The sequence below is a fragment of the Protobothrops mucrosquamatus genome, unplaced genomic scaffold (genome assembly GCF_001527695.2).
Source record: "Protobothrops mucrosquamatus isolate PMUCROS unplaced genomic scaffold, P.Mucros_1.0 scaffold585, whole genome shotgun sequence".
Lineage (NCBI taxonomy): Eukaryota > Metazoa > Chordata > Lepidosauria > Squamata > Viperidae > Protobothrops > Protobothrops mucrosquamatus.
The window spans coordinates 239,582-254,564 of NW_015386885.1; the positions used below are offsets into that span (position 1 = coordinate 239,582).

A 14,983-nucleotide genomic window follows, 5' to 3' on the forward strand; every position below is an offset into this window, starting at 1 on the left:
TGCATTTAACCAAGATGATGAGTATTCCCCCAAATACATTTATCTATAAATGGCAGGAGCAGGACGGAAGCGCGAGCAGAATGAATTACCAGATAGACAATATAACTGGAAGCCCTGAGTATATTTAAATGGGATCTATTAATGAGACTTAATGAAGACTAAATGTACATGGGTTTCCTTGGATTTGAAGCCCAACAGAAACATCTCTCTGAACTTATTTCATCCTTGCAAACAGACTGAAAAATATAGCTTAATACTCTAGTCTAGTTTTTACCCCAATTTAGGGAGAATAAGATGAGTTACAACTTCTATCTCCCTAGCCATAAGAGCTACTGAAACTTACACCTTGTACAGAATTAGAGTTTATCCTTGCTGGCCTTATATCTATCTATTTGTCTATGTTGTGAAAATAATTTGTGAGAGAAAAGTTATGAGCACACATGCACACAATTTTATAAATCTCCTATCTTGTTTTAGGGGCACATAATTAACCAATCGTTATTCATTGAATTGATCTTAAAAAAAATCCTAGCATATTGTTTTTTTCAGAATGCAGCTACTGACTGGCGTACAGACAGGATAAACACACAAATGCAAGTAGGTAACATGTACTTATTTGTCAGGAGAACAAACGTTGCTAGAATTTGCTTCAAAGAGAGAAAGAGAGAGCTGATGAAATAGGGAAAGTGTACAAAACACAGGAATGTTAAGCATGTTTATGTTGCCCAATCTTTGTTTTTGTATGGGACTGCCTTAATTTCAGGGTTGTCTTCCTTGTGGGTAAATTCAGCAGTAATAATAGCAACACACGAACCAGAATGGGGAGAAAAGAGATAGAAAGAAAAGAAACAATTCTGTTTCTGTTGACTGGCTTATTGAAGCATATATGCTGCATAATGCATTTCCGATGGATTCAGAGACAGAAATGATGGTTTTCTATTTTTCTTCAGAACCAGAGACTTTAGAACGTCAGGACACAACGGATGCTGAAACATCAGAAAATAGTTTATATTTAAATGTGGTGAATTCTTTTCTCAGCAAATTCAAGAAATTTTATTCAGACTTTAAGTAAGCCCAATGATAATAACTATTCATGACTATTTTTTATCAATATATTAATATTGTAAGAATTTTCAAGGCAGGTTGAAAGTAGGGAGAGAAAAAACAGAGGAAAATGGACTCATTGTGCCAAAATTAAACCTTTCTAACATACCATTATTTCAGTGGAAGAATTAATAACATAGATAAATCTGCATTCTCTTGTGTAAATGAGGCATTCCACTATACAGCTTTTTTGTACATCATAAAAGATGACCCTATTAACAGCTGCAGCCTTCTAATAGAAAGTATGAGGAACAAATAATTTGGTGGTGCAAATGATTGCACAAATATGCAGAAGCTCTTTTCTGTGACATTTTAATCTTTTAGATAAGGATCACCATTGATTTCAGTTGATTACCACCCTAATGGTGCCTTTATTGATCAGTAATGAACTGAAATACATGCTATTCATTAATTTGTCATCTTTAGCAAAAATGTTCAGAATAGCTAATAGAATTAAAATGGCAACAAAATTAATTTTTCAGTATAAAATGGTAATTATTCGAAAACTTTAGCCTTAATCTAGTTTCTACAAGAAATAGGAGGTCTCTGGAATGGAGTTAAAAATTCAAGATGCAGCCACAACAGCATGATCACCTCTGTTACATCATCCCAACTACACAACTAAGCAAAGTAATATTTTCTTCAAATTCTAATACAATTTTGTTCTTTCTAGGATTTAGGCATTCTTGCCTGAAACTCAAGGCATGTAGCTATTTTGCAAAGCTTCTGTTGGCAAAACTGAAATAATTCCGCAATATGGATTTTGACTTTTAATTATGTGAGTACTTTCTTAATGCAGTTCATTATCTTAGACGTATTCATTTTAAATTGGGAGAAAAAAAACTTTTTTTAAAAAAAAACCCCGAAGTCTTACCTTTTTCCTGAGTGAAGCAAATCAAAGCCTTCGTTGATTTTTTCAAATGGTAAAGTGTGAGTAATTAATGGATCTAGGATAAACGTTTTGTTCATGTAATCTGACACCAATTTAGGAACTGAATCTTTACTTTTCCAATCTGAAAGTAAAAAAGGACATAAAGATACTGCATTAATTTTAAAATATCATTTAAAAAAACACTTTTCTTGAGGCAGTGACCCTTAATAAGAGTTGATATCAGATGATCTGCTGATCCCACAGTTGAGGAATTTACTGTCAATTGAGGAATTTATTGTATAAATTACAGATTTTTTTCTGCATTGAATAACCTATGAACTCTGTTCAAATTTTCATGATCCCATCTATTCCTCATTTGTAAAATCCTGGTTCTCAGAGGGCAAGGAATAGGAACCAACTCATTCTAAAGCTCTTGCTTCAAGATTTGTTCCCATGAACTGAAGAAAGTATTAGAGGATCTACAGCAAACATGTCAAACACAAGGCCCGGGGGCCGGATGCGACCCGTGAAGTGGTTTCATGTGGCCCGCAAAGCCATCCTGGAAATAGTGAGGGAACGGCCCCTGCTGCCTTGGCCCTGGCCCAGGCCAGCCGGGAGCCAATGTACAATTTTGTGGTGGCCATCTATGCTGAAATGCATTCAGTCTTAGCTCCACAAGGCTGTCTGGAAACAGCGAGGAACCAGCCCTTGGGTGCATGCTGGGGAGGTGTCACCCTTTGTGAGGAATGAAGAAATGCACCATCGCCTGGAAGTGGCCAGCAAATGGCTCTCACCTATTTCACATATCTGGCTTGATGGGCTCTGCCCTGGTCCCACCCCCTTCTGCCAGAGACCCTCAGATCTGTCCCACTCCTATCCAGGCCCCCACAGGCATCCTTTACACGAATGATGTAGAGCTGGCCATGCCCACCCAGTAGGTCACACCCACTCCATCCACACCCACCCAGTAGGCCACACCCACCCTGGCCACACCCATCCCCCCCCGAGGGCAATCGCAATGCTGATGCGGCCCTCAATGAAATTGAGTTTGACACCCCTGATCTACATTATTATCATGTCTGTCTTTTGTAAAGATTACTGGACCATCATTGAAAATCAACCTTCCTTAACCTAGTGTTCTCCATAAGTGTTGGACTTTAAAGATCATGTTGTCTGAGAAATGCTAATATTCAAGTTTAGCATTTCTGGAGAATACCAAATTGGGGAAGGTTGATATAAATAAGTAAATAGTAGCAGCAATAGAACAACCATATGGCTGCATAAGGAGTTTGAGAACTCTAATTCTATTTCTTATGGATTTTTCTCTGCTTCTCAGTACAGTTTGCATTTATATAGTGCAGGAGATGAATCATTGGTGCTCTGAATTTTTTAAAAAAATAATTAAAGCTATGAAAGGGGCATTTGGGATGTTCCCCAGACTTAGTACTCACTTCTTCTGCAACTACTATTAACTTTTCAGGCAGTTTATTGAAAAAAACAAACTGATTAATGTTTTTTTCCCTGCAATGATAATATCTTGAAAGATAGCATTTTTAGAAAATCAGAAACATTCTACTGCGAAATGTTTAAACCCCTTTTCCAGCAGCTCTGCTACTTGAGTTAATATGTTCTTCTCCCCGTTATTTCTGCTTTTAAGTTTTTAAAAACATCCCCGGAAGAAGTCAGGTATTCCAGACATGCTGAAATTCTGGTAAAGTTTCTGAATCCTGTTTTATATAATTACTATTTTGCGTAATCATTTCCAAAATTTAATATTGTGTTTGGACTTTGGTGGTCCTTTTGGTAACTAGTTACAGGAGAAGCAGTACTCTGCTGGTTGTTGGGTGTCTTCCAACTCTTCAAACCAACAGTGTAAGAGAAATGATAAGAACTCTCATCTAACTTTTCTTGAGGGGCAATTGGGCTTGTGAGTAATAGCAGAATTACATCTGATTCTATAATTCAGTGACAAAAGATCAAGTAAAGAGCGGGACAGCCTTTTGGTGGTGGAGTATGGGGTAAGGATTGATGTGATGGGTCAATGATGCACAATAGATGGTATGTATAATATAGGTTGACAAAGATGGGGTTTTCATTTTTTCCTTCCACATTTGTTTCCGGGTAGAGTTCAATAATTGTATTCATTTCTTAAAATATGTTAAATCTATTAACATTAACAGTTTTGTGTGTCTCTTGCCTCAAAGTGATAGGAAACCATATCATTACTTTTAAGCAAAAGTGGTCTGTCAAGATTCCAGTGACTGCAAACAAAATGTTAGGAACAAATCACAATATCTACATGCAATGTACTGATGACAGATCATTAGATGCAATGTATGGATGAACATCTTCCTCATCGGGTGCTTTCCAACTATGCCGAAATGCAACTACCATTGCTGCAAATAAAACCATAGACAATACCACTTGGGGATGATAGAAACTGAAGACTAAGTGTTTGGGAAAAGATGATACACAGAATTTCAGCTGCTTAGGTGATGAAATCACTGACAGTTTGTAAGGTAAGTTGATCTTGATCAACTATTATAGGTCACATTATACTGGTAATATTGAGCTTTCCATAGTATAAGGTACAACAGAGAGAGAGAATGTATTAATAGCCAAATAAGGGACCTACCTCCAAACAGAGTTCCTTTCCAAGTGCGGCCTGAGAAGAGAAGTCCTGGATGAAAGTCAATGCTAGAATCCGAAGGGGGTACTCCCACAATGATGCACTTTCCATAATTTATTTGGCAGGAATTCAAGGCAGACATCTAAAGTCAACCCAAAGATATAAGCATGAATCATGTGAAAGTCAATGTTTACCATTCCAACCACAATTTTTCTTCCACTGACATTTCACATAGGATTTTATTGTTCCAAATGTATCAGTAATAACATCTCCTCTTTTGTGGCAATGCCATCCTATGATAGGCTACCATAAAGTTTTCCATTCTCTTTTTCTAGGCCAATGCTGGGTGTAGGGGCAGATGACTACAGTAGGGATGTGAAACCTCCCTTTTGTGAATATCTTTGAGTTACATTGACTTACCTCCACTTCTTATTTCTTGATTAATGGATGGAACAAGAGAATTCCTGATCATTCCATGAAAGGGACCCATGTTCCCATAGAATCTCTTACTAATTTTACTTTTTTCCTAGAGCATAGGAAGGGCCAGCAATAATTCATCTCCAAGATTAAAATATCATGAAATCATTAAAATCCTGCAAAATTTTGGTGTTCTCATTCTGAGATCTCTATGTAAGAAAGTGGAAACTTTACAAATTGGATCTCACAAGATTTTAAAATGTTTTAATTGCTAGGTTCAGTGGGTACATGAATGATTTTGCAAAGATGATTTGGCACTTATGAACATAACCCTTTCAAGCCTTTTGCTAAATATTAAATCAGGCAAGGTCTCTAAAGAACAAAGAGGTTTTGTATAACATAAGGCAAAATCCCACTGGTTTGTCTAGTTGTGTGTGTGTGTGTGTGCATGCTTTTGAATTAGTCTTGATTCCTGGTCTTGATTGGCTGCACAATCCCTGCAATTTTCACAGGGGTTTGCCATTGCCTTCTTCTTAGGCTCATGCCTAAGAAAGGACTAGAATTCATGGTCTCCTCTATTATGGTGCCTTAACCACTAAACCAAACTGGCTCTCCTTATCATGTGACTCCTTTACCAAATTGAAAGGTGCAGTACCTGCTACTATATGTATATGCTATATGTAATGAGATGCAGAAGTAATACAGCAAACTGTTTCTTTCCCTGCAATCACCCCATTGAGATAAAAATAATCAGACCCTATTTCTGGTTTCCCCAGATGAAACCCCTGCTTCATTTTGTTACTTAGTACCCTACAATTACTGCAATGGAATAAGGCCCACAAAAAAGTCGACTTTTAGTAAGAGATAAATTCTTTCCCATCCCCCTCTTAGTTCTTCCATTGTGGTACTACCTTAATTCACATACCATGACTTCAGGGTTTCCAATGGCTTCAAAGGAATATTCTACTCCTTCACCCCCAGTCAAGTCAAAGATAACTTCATTGATGGGTTTCTGGTAATCCCGGGGATTGATACAGTCTGTGACACCAAATTCTTTAGCCTTGGGGAATTTATCCTTGTTGATATCGACTCCAATGATTCGGGAAGCTCCAGCTGCCTTGCAGCCCATGACTACTGAGAGACCAACTCCTCCGAGTCCAAAAATGGCACAGGTAGAACCAGGCCTCACCTTTTTTTTAGCATAAAAATAAAAAATGGAGCATTATGGTTATATACTAACTCCAATACAAGGTTAATGAATCTTTTTCAGGCTAAAAATATACCTGGAAGTTTGAGAGCATCTCATGTGTATTATCACAAAATGGATACCATGGAGAGAATTGTACATTCATTGAATGGCTGCTATAAAATGTGACCAGTCACAAATATATATATTCTACAAAGCTAACTAGAGAAAATGCTTTCCATCAATATCTCTGATCTCCCTAAAAGGATCTCTTCTACCTTTCAACTGGTCTTTTCCCTGGCAGGTTAGTACACCTTTAAAATGAACACTGGTCTGCAGCCACCAACATTTTTATTTTCTAGAAATGTCTAATTCCACCATGGAATTAAAATGAAGTCAAGCCATTCTGAGCAGATGTATGGCACTATAGCTTCATAAGTGACATGTCCTCAAACAGTGGCTCTCCACCTGTGGCCCTCAGATCTCTGGGGGGGGATGTTGTCACAGGGGGTCTGTAAAAGCTTGAAGAAATGTTATGACTTAAATCTTGAGTTAAGTCTTGGAGATCTGTGGTCACAAAAGGTATTTAATAGGGGTCCATGGTGAAAAAAAGGTTGAGAACCACTATCCTAGAACACGGAGATATCAGAAGCTTACCTTTGCAGCATTTAAGGCAGCACCATAGCCAGTAGAAAACCCACAGCTAATAAGGCACACTTTTTCAGGAGGTGCTGCAGCATCAATTTTGACAACCGAATACTCGTTTACCACCGTGTATTCTGTGAAAGTGCTGGTACCAGCAAAACTGTGCAGTACTGTTCCTTTGTGAGTGAATCTACTGGTGCCATCCTCCATTAATCCAGACCCTGTGTGAAGGCTTAAAAATATGGGAGGGAAAAATCAGAATTATTGATCATGGTTACCATACAGGACAACAGTAGTGCTACAAGTCAGAACAGAAACTCACTCATTCTTCTTGCACAGGTTGCCTCTAGGATGCAGGCAAGTACTGCATTGACCACATTGTGGGAGAAAAATCGGAATGACTTTGTCTCCTGAAAATGAGAAAAAGATATTATCAATGGGCCTGAAGCTTCCAGAGAGCTTAGAGGCAGTATTTTATCAACACAATAGTTGGCAGGATTTTACCAGCAAAACAGTCAATTCCCTTCTAATTTAAGATTGCTACTATTGGATTTTAAAATGTGTTACTTAAACCAGAGGTCCCCAATCCCTGAGCTGTGGACCAACACCGGTCCATGGCCAGCCAGGAACCAGGCCATGCAAGTGAGTGAAACCCCATCCACACATGCATGTGATGCAGGTAGCATATGAAAACATGGTCTGCCGAAAAAACGCTTTTCACAGAACTGGTCCCTGGTGTCCCTGGTTGGAGGCTACTGACTTAATGCAGATTATGAACATGTGATAGACATGGTGTTAAAATTTAGTTGCTTCTCACAGAAACTAAATAGCAAAGATATTTATTATTATTATTATTATTATTATTATTATTATTATTATTATTATTATTATTATTATTATTATTATTATTATTATTATTATTATTATTATTATTATTATTATTATTAAACTAAGAGTTAGTTCTGGAGAGAAAAATGCTTGTGGTTTATTATAGGATATAGTTGAGGAGATACTACTACTCTATTGCTAGTATTTACATTTAGAATTCCAATAGCACCCCTAAGTTTCTGAACTCAAAATACCTACAGGTAATCCTCGACTTATGACCACAATGGAGCTCAAAATTTCTGTTGCTAAACAAGAGAGTTATTAAGTGAGTTTTGCCCCATTTTATGACCTTCCGTGCCACAGTTCTTAAGTGAATTACTGCAGTTGTTAAGTTAGTAATACAGTTGCTAAGTGAATCTGGCTTTCCCATTAACTTTGCTTGTCAGAAGGTCACAAAAGGTGATCACATGACTCCGGGACATTGCAACTGTGATAAATATCTGCCAGTTGCCAAGCATCTGAATTTTCATCATGTGACCATGGGGATGCTGCAACTGTCATAAGTGTGAATAACAAGTCATAAGTCACTTTTTTGGTGCCATTGTAACTTCAATTGATACTGAATGAATGGTTGTAAGCTGAGACCTACCTGCACAGCATTTTTAATTTCTAGTGGTTGGTTACCCTATTGATTTTATTCTTACTGGGAAAGGTTTTGCACTGATAATTCTGAATTTACCTGCTTTCATACTGGTAACACCTTCCCCCACACTCTCAACCACACCAGCTGCTTCATGACCAAGAATAATAGGCAATTTTGCCTTTACTGCACCACTTACAACGTGGTCATCTGAGCGACAAATTCCAGAAGCCAAAATCTAGAAGAAAGGTAGAAGATAATTCATTGGAGTATATTATTTTAGGCTTAAATTACAGTAATGTGATTTCTATGTTGAATCTTTGAACCTCAATTTTCAGGCAGAGCTATAAGTGCAATGATTAAAATTGGTAACTTCCTGTAGAAAAATGCAGTTAAAGTTTTTTAAAAAAAACATAAGTATTGGAATTATTTAAAGATTACAAAAATTACTTCTAAAACTTCGTTCATTTTAAATAGCGAGATAACAAAAATGAGAGACAGTTTGGCCTAGTGGTTAAAGCTCCAGGCTGGAGACCAGGAGACTATAAGCAATGTTCTCACCTCAGGCATGAAAGCTGGCTGAGTGACTTTGGGCCACTAATGTCAGCTTATAATGACAGGCTCAGTTGACAAGTCAAATCCTGTTTAAACTAACAGATCAATATTTGATTGATCCCAAAAAGGGGATCCTGCACTTGTGAACAAATGCTAGAAAATAAAAATATTTTTTTAAAAAAGAAAATGGTCTTAAACGGCATTTTTGCCTAGCATTGAAAAGTAATGATTAGCCTTGGTAAACCTCCTTGATGACAAATTTCTAGGAGTGTGACACCATATATGTTCTATCACATAAATGTCAACTCGTACAACAGAAACACCTGGAAGAGGACATCAGCAGGTGTCTTTAATATAGGGCCAAGTACCTGTTGGAGAAGTCATCATTTAAGAAGTGGCTGACATCCAGGTGATTTAACATATTGCAAATATCCTAGCACAGGGGTAGGCAACCTTGGCTCTTTTATGACTTGTGGACTTCAACTCCCAGAATTCCTGAGTCAGCATGGATATTGAAGTCCACAAGTCATAAAAGAGCCAAGGTTGCCTACCCCTGTCCTAGTACCTTAAACTGCATTAGCAGCAAGTTGAGTCTTTGAATAAGAACACAACATTTTCTCAATAACTGGCATCAGTTCATATTCTAGGTGCTGCCTTATCTACTAAAAGTTCTGCTTTCAAGAAAGTCCATTGGTAAGCTAGTTGAGGAGATACTGCGTGACATGACAAATACACATCTGGCTTAAAAATCATACTCAAAGGGTATTCCTAATCAAAATGGACCAGTATAGATAGTCCAGGAATTAGAAACTAAATCCTATGAGAAGTTAAAAGAACTAAAAATATTTACCTTTGAGAAGAAGATTGGTAGAGGGACTTACAATAGCACTTTTTAAATAATGGACAAGATGTAACACAATGGACAAAACCTATTCTCTCTCACCACAGGACTCAAAATAATAAATTTAAGTTACAAGAAGGCAAGTTCTGATTGAATGTCAGGACAAACAGCAGTTGGTTATTACAATTTAGAGATATGGCAAGCCCTCCTCTGCTTGCTGTGTTTTAACAGAGGCTCTAGACAATAATTTGTGAGTCACATTTTACTTTGGATTTTTAATTCTGATCCATGCATTGGATGTGTATTCCTTAATAACTTCTCTTAAATCTGTGATTCTATAGTGAAGTGTTTCACAACTTGACAACTTTAAGATGTGTGGTCTTCAACTCCCAGAATTCCCCAGATAGGGAGGAAATGGCTGGGGAATTCTGGGAGTTGAAGTTCACAAATCCTAATGTCGCCAAGGTTCAGAAACTCTGCTGTAGCATATTACTATAATTTAAGGGCAGATCCCTATGGGCGTTACTGTATATTGCATCAGTGTGTTTACAGCCTCACTCATAAAATGCCTGATGCAAATTTCAATCCAATCCATTCTCCTGATACTTTTGTTCCCATTCAAAAGTCCATTTCCACTGTGTTTTTTCCTGAATTACTGAGCACAATGCATTTGAAAGTAGTCTCCACTTCATCTTGGGGAAGTTGCTAGGATAAACTTCACTCTAGGAGCTACAGAATTTTCCATCCATATTGTTAAACCTCTTAAGAAAGATTATGGCATTTATTTGATCTGGTCCTTTGAAAAGATTTGAGTGTGGCAGTCATAAAAGAATAGGTATTCTCAAAATAAATTAGTAGTCTAACTGTATCCAACTGCAGATGGTAGGGGTGGGGGAGAACAAGAGGCTACTAGCCTGAGAATAAGACATTAACTTTTCTTGCAAATTTGCACTATCTAGAACTTAAATTTCCCCTTCAGAGCCTCCTGATGTGGGAGAAGAAGGAGAGTGCAAAAGTTGGCTTGAAACTCAACATTAAAAAAACCAAAATCATGGCATCTGGCCCTCTCAATTCCTGGCAAATAGATGGGGAAGAAATGGGCTCCAAGATCACCGCAGATGGGGACTGCAGCCAAGAAATTAAAAGACGCTTGCTCCTGGGGAGGAAAGCTATGGCAAATCTAGACAGCATACTAAAAAGCAGAGACATCACTCTGCCAACAAAAGTACATATAGTCAATGCCATGGTTTTCCCAGTTGCAATGTATGGCTGTGAAAGTTGGACCATAAGAAAGGCTGAGCGCCAAAGAATTGAGGCCTTTGAACTATGGTGCTGGAGAAGACTTCTGCGAGTCCCTTGGACTGCAAGGCAATCAAACCGGTCAGTCCTAGAAGAGATCAACCTTGACTGCTCTTTAGAAGGCCAGATCCTGAAGTTGAAACTCAAGTACTTTGGCCACCTAATGAGAAGGAAGGACTCACTGGAGAAGAGCCTAATGCTAGGAAAGATTGAGGGCAATAGAAGAAGGGGATGACAGAGAATGAGGTGGCTGGATAGAGTCACTGAAGCAGTAGGTGTGAGCTTAAATGGACTCCAGAAGATGGTAGAGGACAGGAAGACCTGGAGGAACGTTGTCCATGGGGTCACGATGGGTCGCACATGACTTTGCAACTAACAACAACAAAGCACTTACATTATGAATTGATATGTTCTTTGTATTTTGAAACATAACACCTATTTCCTTTGGAAGTAACACTGTCCACATAGCATTTTACATACAAAAGGGGTTCCAGAGTAGATCCTCCCTAACATGAAAATATGGATCTGCAATTATAAAGAGACTCACCTCTTGCAAGCCCATTTAAATTGTGCAATCAGCCAACATGTGACATATATTGCAGCAACAGCTGATCATGCCTGTTTTACCAGATAACTGCTTAGATCTTTGAAGTGACCAGCTCACCCACATTATATTAGCTCCACAACTAGGCAAAGACATTCAAAGACAGGATAGTGACATTGTTATGGTACCCTCATCTTCCCAATTGGAGATAAATTTGTGTCACAATAGGCAATTGGGCTTCTTATCTTGTAAACTGAGGTTGTAAGGTCATATCTTACTAGCGTTGTGGTCTCATATGTTATGGTTCCGGTGGGTGAAACCAAGTTGACAACTGCTTGTCCAGGATTTCCCCAAACCCGAAACTGGATTTTTTTATTGTCAGGGCTGCCTCATTCCCAAGAATGATTGTTTAGCAAGGTTGTGGGAAAAAAAACCTAGATTTTGTTGGATCACCACCACAAATTCCAAGTCTGCAGAGAGAGGAAATTGCTGTATAGTAGAATCATTTTAAGTCTGTGGTGCAGATACATTATGTCTAAAAATCTTGCATAAGCTTTGCACCAAAGATCAAGGACTGTGGATTATGAATCTGGACATTTGTCATGTGTACAGACATATTGGATCCTAGATTTGGTTGCACTGAATGCAATCTAAAAATGAGCAGAATTCTATTGGAAGATTCATATGATGTATGGAAGTCAAAGTTACCATAAAGACTAAAAGTTCTGGTTTTTTAATTAATCAAAGTGAGTCATAGCTTTTGATCATGCTTAATTGTATTTTAGCAAAATGAGAAAAGCTTTATTTGAACTTGAACCTTCACAAGATGTTAGTCTCTCTTCCAGTCAGTGTCTTCTGTGGGCTTGGATACCCACGTGGAGTTCCTGAACAACTGTGCTTCTAAAGTAATCCTTAAGGGATTCTATCTGTCTCATTTTGCTTCCAGATCTTGTCCCTCATTCCCAAGAATGAAGAAACCATTCTAGGTGGTACTCCTCAACATACCCCATTTGAGATGGCTGTGCGTAGATAAGAATAACTTGCATTAACATGGATTTTGGTTTATTCCCTTTACCTTGATGCGAACTTCGTGTGCTTTTGGTGGAGCTACTTCTATTTCCACAATACTAAATGGTTCTTTTTGTTTCCAGATTACTGCTGCCTTGCATTTGATTACCTAAGAAAATGGAAGCAAGAGATTATTTATTCTAAGAGAAGATACTCATTCATTGATTAATCAGATATTTACAGAAAAGCCTATTCTTCTGGCATCCAAAATACCTTCCTTCCTAGCTGACTGTTGAGCTCAGTTTTGACCAACCACATTCTCTCTCTGACAACCCCCTTTCCTACAATCAGACATGCTACAGAATAATCCATGTTAACAGTTCCTCTACTTCTTTCCTGTTCCATGTGTTGGCAAGCCATTGAAACGTTTCTTGTTTAATTAATTAGAATGGGCTTGATTTACTTTAAAAAGAAAAGCCAGGAACCAAAGGATTGAGCTTAAGTCCACCTAATGTAAATGCCCACGTGAGATCTGTTGAACAGAATCCCACCTCTAACCCTACCTTTAGTCTGTGCTGTAGACGGAATGAACTTTTGGAATTATGAATGAATTATGAATTAAATGCAGAGTTTTTCAGAGCGCTACTGACAAGAAAAGTGCCAAGGGTGGGTGAGTGGGGAATACAGGAAAACTTTGGAATCCGTCTCAGGCAATTTGCCAACCACAGTGCAAACAATTCTGTATTGTGGTATATCTCAGAAATGAAAAATCACCATGAAAAGAAATAATAGTCTACTTACTTTCCCTGCAGTGCCCATCGTCCTTGATTTTGTAACAGATTTCACCTCTTCTAGGTTATTCTACTTGGTACAAAACTGTTTGCCTTCAAAATATGGATTGCAAAATGCTTACTTCTCTTTTAGCTAACTGTAGTACTTTCCCAGCTCCACCCAACAAACTTAGCCACTCCTTTACTTTGACTAGTTTGATCAGGTTGTTTTGTAACTTCAGACAATTAAGCACACATAGATTACCAGGAATTTACAGCTTCAGTGTAGATATTAACGGGACAAGCAATGCATAAAGGGTTGTATTACATAAGTCCAAGAAACAGCAATTAATACGGGCATGTGTGAAAAATGCAGGGTTTACATTGGCAATCTCAAGAAAAAACATAGAAAACAAACTGCCAGTCTGTTATGATTACAGATGAAATAATGTATTTGCTGGTTCTTGACTTTTTTTTTTAAAAAAAAAATATTGTAGAATTGTAAAAGATGGTGACTGGAGAGCTCTAGCAACTTTACTTTGAGAATATGCTATGACAATGAGCTTTTTTACATTAGAAGAAATGGTGACTATTGATTATTATGCATGACGTGGTGTGGAGTGACAGTGAGTGAACGCATACAAAGCAAAGAAAAAAAATCTCCCTCTTTCATAATAATAAAACTCAGAGTCATTTGATGAAATTAAATCATAGCTGTATCAGCACTTACTAAAATAAATGCCACTTCATGCTGTGCATAATTAAGCTTCTGGAATGACTCCAAAAATAGTGATGGCCATAAAATGGAAGACTGGAAAGCAATATTTATGGTTTATGGACCTACAAAGAGAATTGAGACTTTGCCTTGTTATTTTATAGAGCGGAACACTACTCTCAATACTTCTATTTGAATTCCAGTTGCTGACAGACAGGGTGCAATTGCCCTCGTGAGTTTTACAGGGTACATTTGGTTGGCTGCTGTGGAGACCAAAGGTTATACCTTTGAACCTTTTTTCTTAAATGATAGGAAAAAATATAGGAATTGTAAAGAGGTGATTAAAGACAAAGTTTGTATCTAATATACAACACATCAATCATATTGAAATGGCTTATATGGTTGCAAGGTAGAAGTAGAAATGGTAAAGAGACCATAAAATGCAATGTTCGTCCTTTAATAAAGGAAAGGAGAGTGGCATCACAATTGCACTACCTTCCAGTTTTGTTGTTTTATTTTATTTTTATAGATGCACTTATATCCCAAACGTTTCCAGCCTCAGTTTAAAACCCTGGCCCCTGCTTTTAAGCCTCAATTATTTGCTACCGGTATCATCTCTACCTTCCATTATTTTATTTTTACCTTAAGGTTATGGAGAATGGGGTTTTTTTGCATGTTGATTCATTTTGTGAAAGTGGCAGAAATGTTTTAATTTTTGCTAGCTTTTTTGTTCTCCGATATTCTATAGACAGCAAAAGATTTGCTGGATGACTGAGACAAGAGAGAGAAGAACCTTTAATACATTGTGCATGTTACTACAGTGACTCCTTTGTTTTCACTCTGGTTTAAATAGAAGACATGGATAGAAAGAAGCTGCTTTCCCATCCTCTCCATCTCTCTCAGCTATTTTAGAGCCTCCACAGAAAGCCCA

At 37.8% G+C, this 14,983-nt stretch overlaps 1 protein-coding gene across 1 annotated transcript; it reads right to left on the reverse strand.

Moving 5' to 3' along the window:
- Positions 1-599: 599 nt before the first annotated feature.
- Positions 600-13,783, reverse strand: LOC107288763 (alcohol dehydrogenase 1B-like). Its single transcript, XM_015817410.1, has 9 exons — positions 13,369-13,783; positions 12,635-12,736; positions 8,420-8,558; positions 7,175-7,262; positions 6,865-7,084; positions 5,947-6,210; positions 4,611-4,746; positions 1,979-2,117; positions 600-986 (listed from the first exon to the last, which is right to left on the reverse strand). The coding sequence occupies exons 1-9, from the start codon at positions 13,384-13,386 to the stop codon at positions 962-964; spliced, it is 1,131 nt and encodes a 376-aa protein (XP_015672896.1). The 5' UTR covers positions 13,387-13,783; the 3' UTR covers positions 600-961.
- Between the last annotated feature and the right edge of the window lie 1,200 nt (positions 13,784-14,983).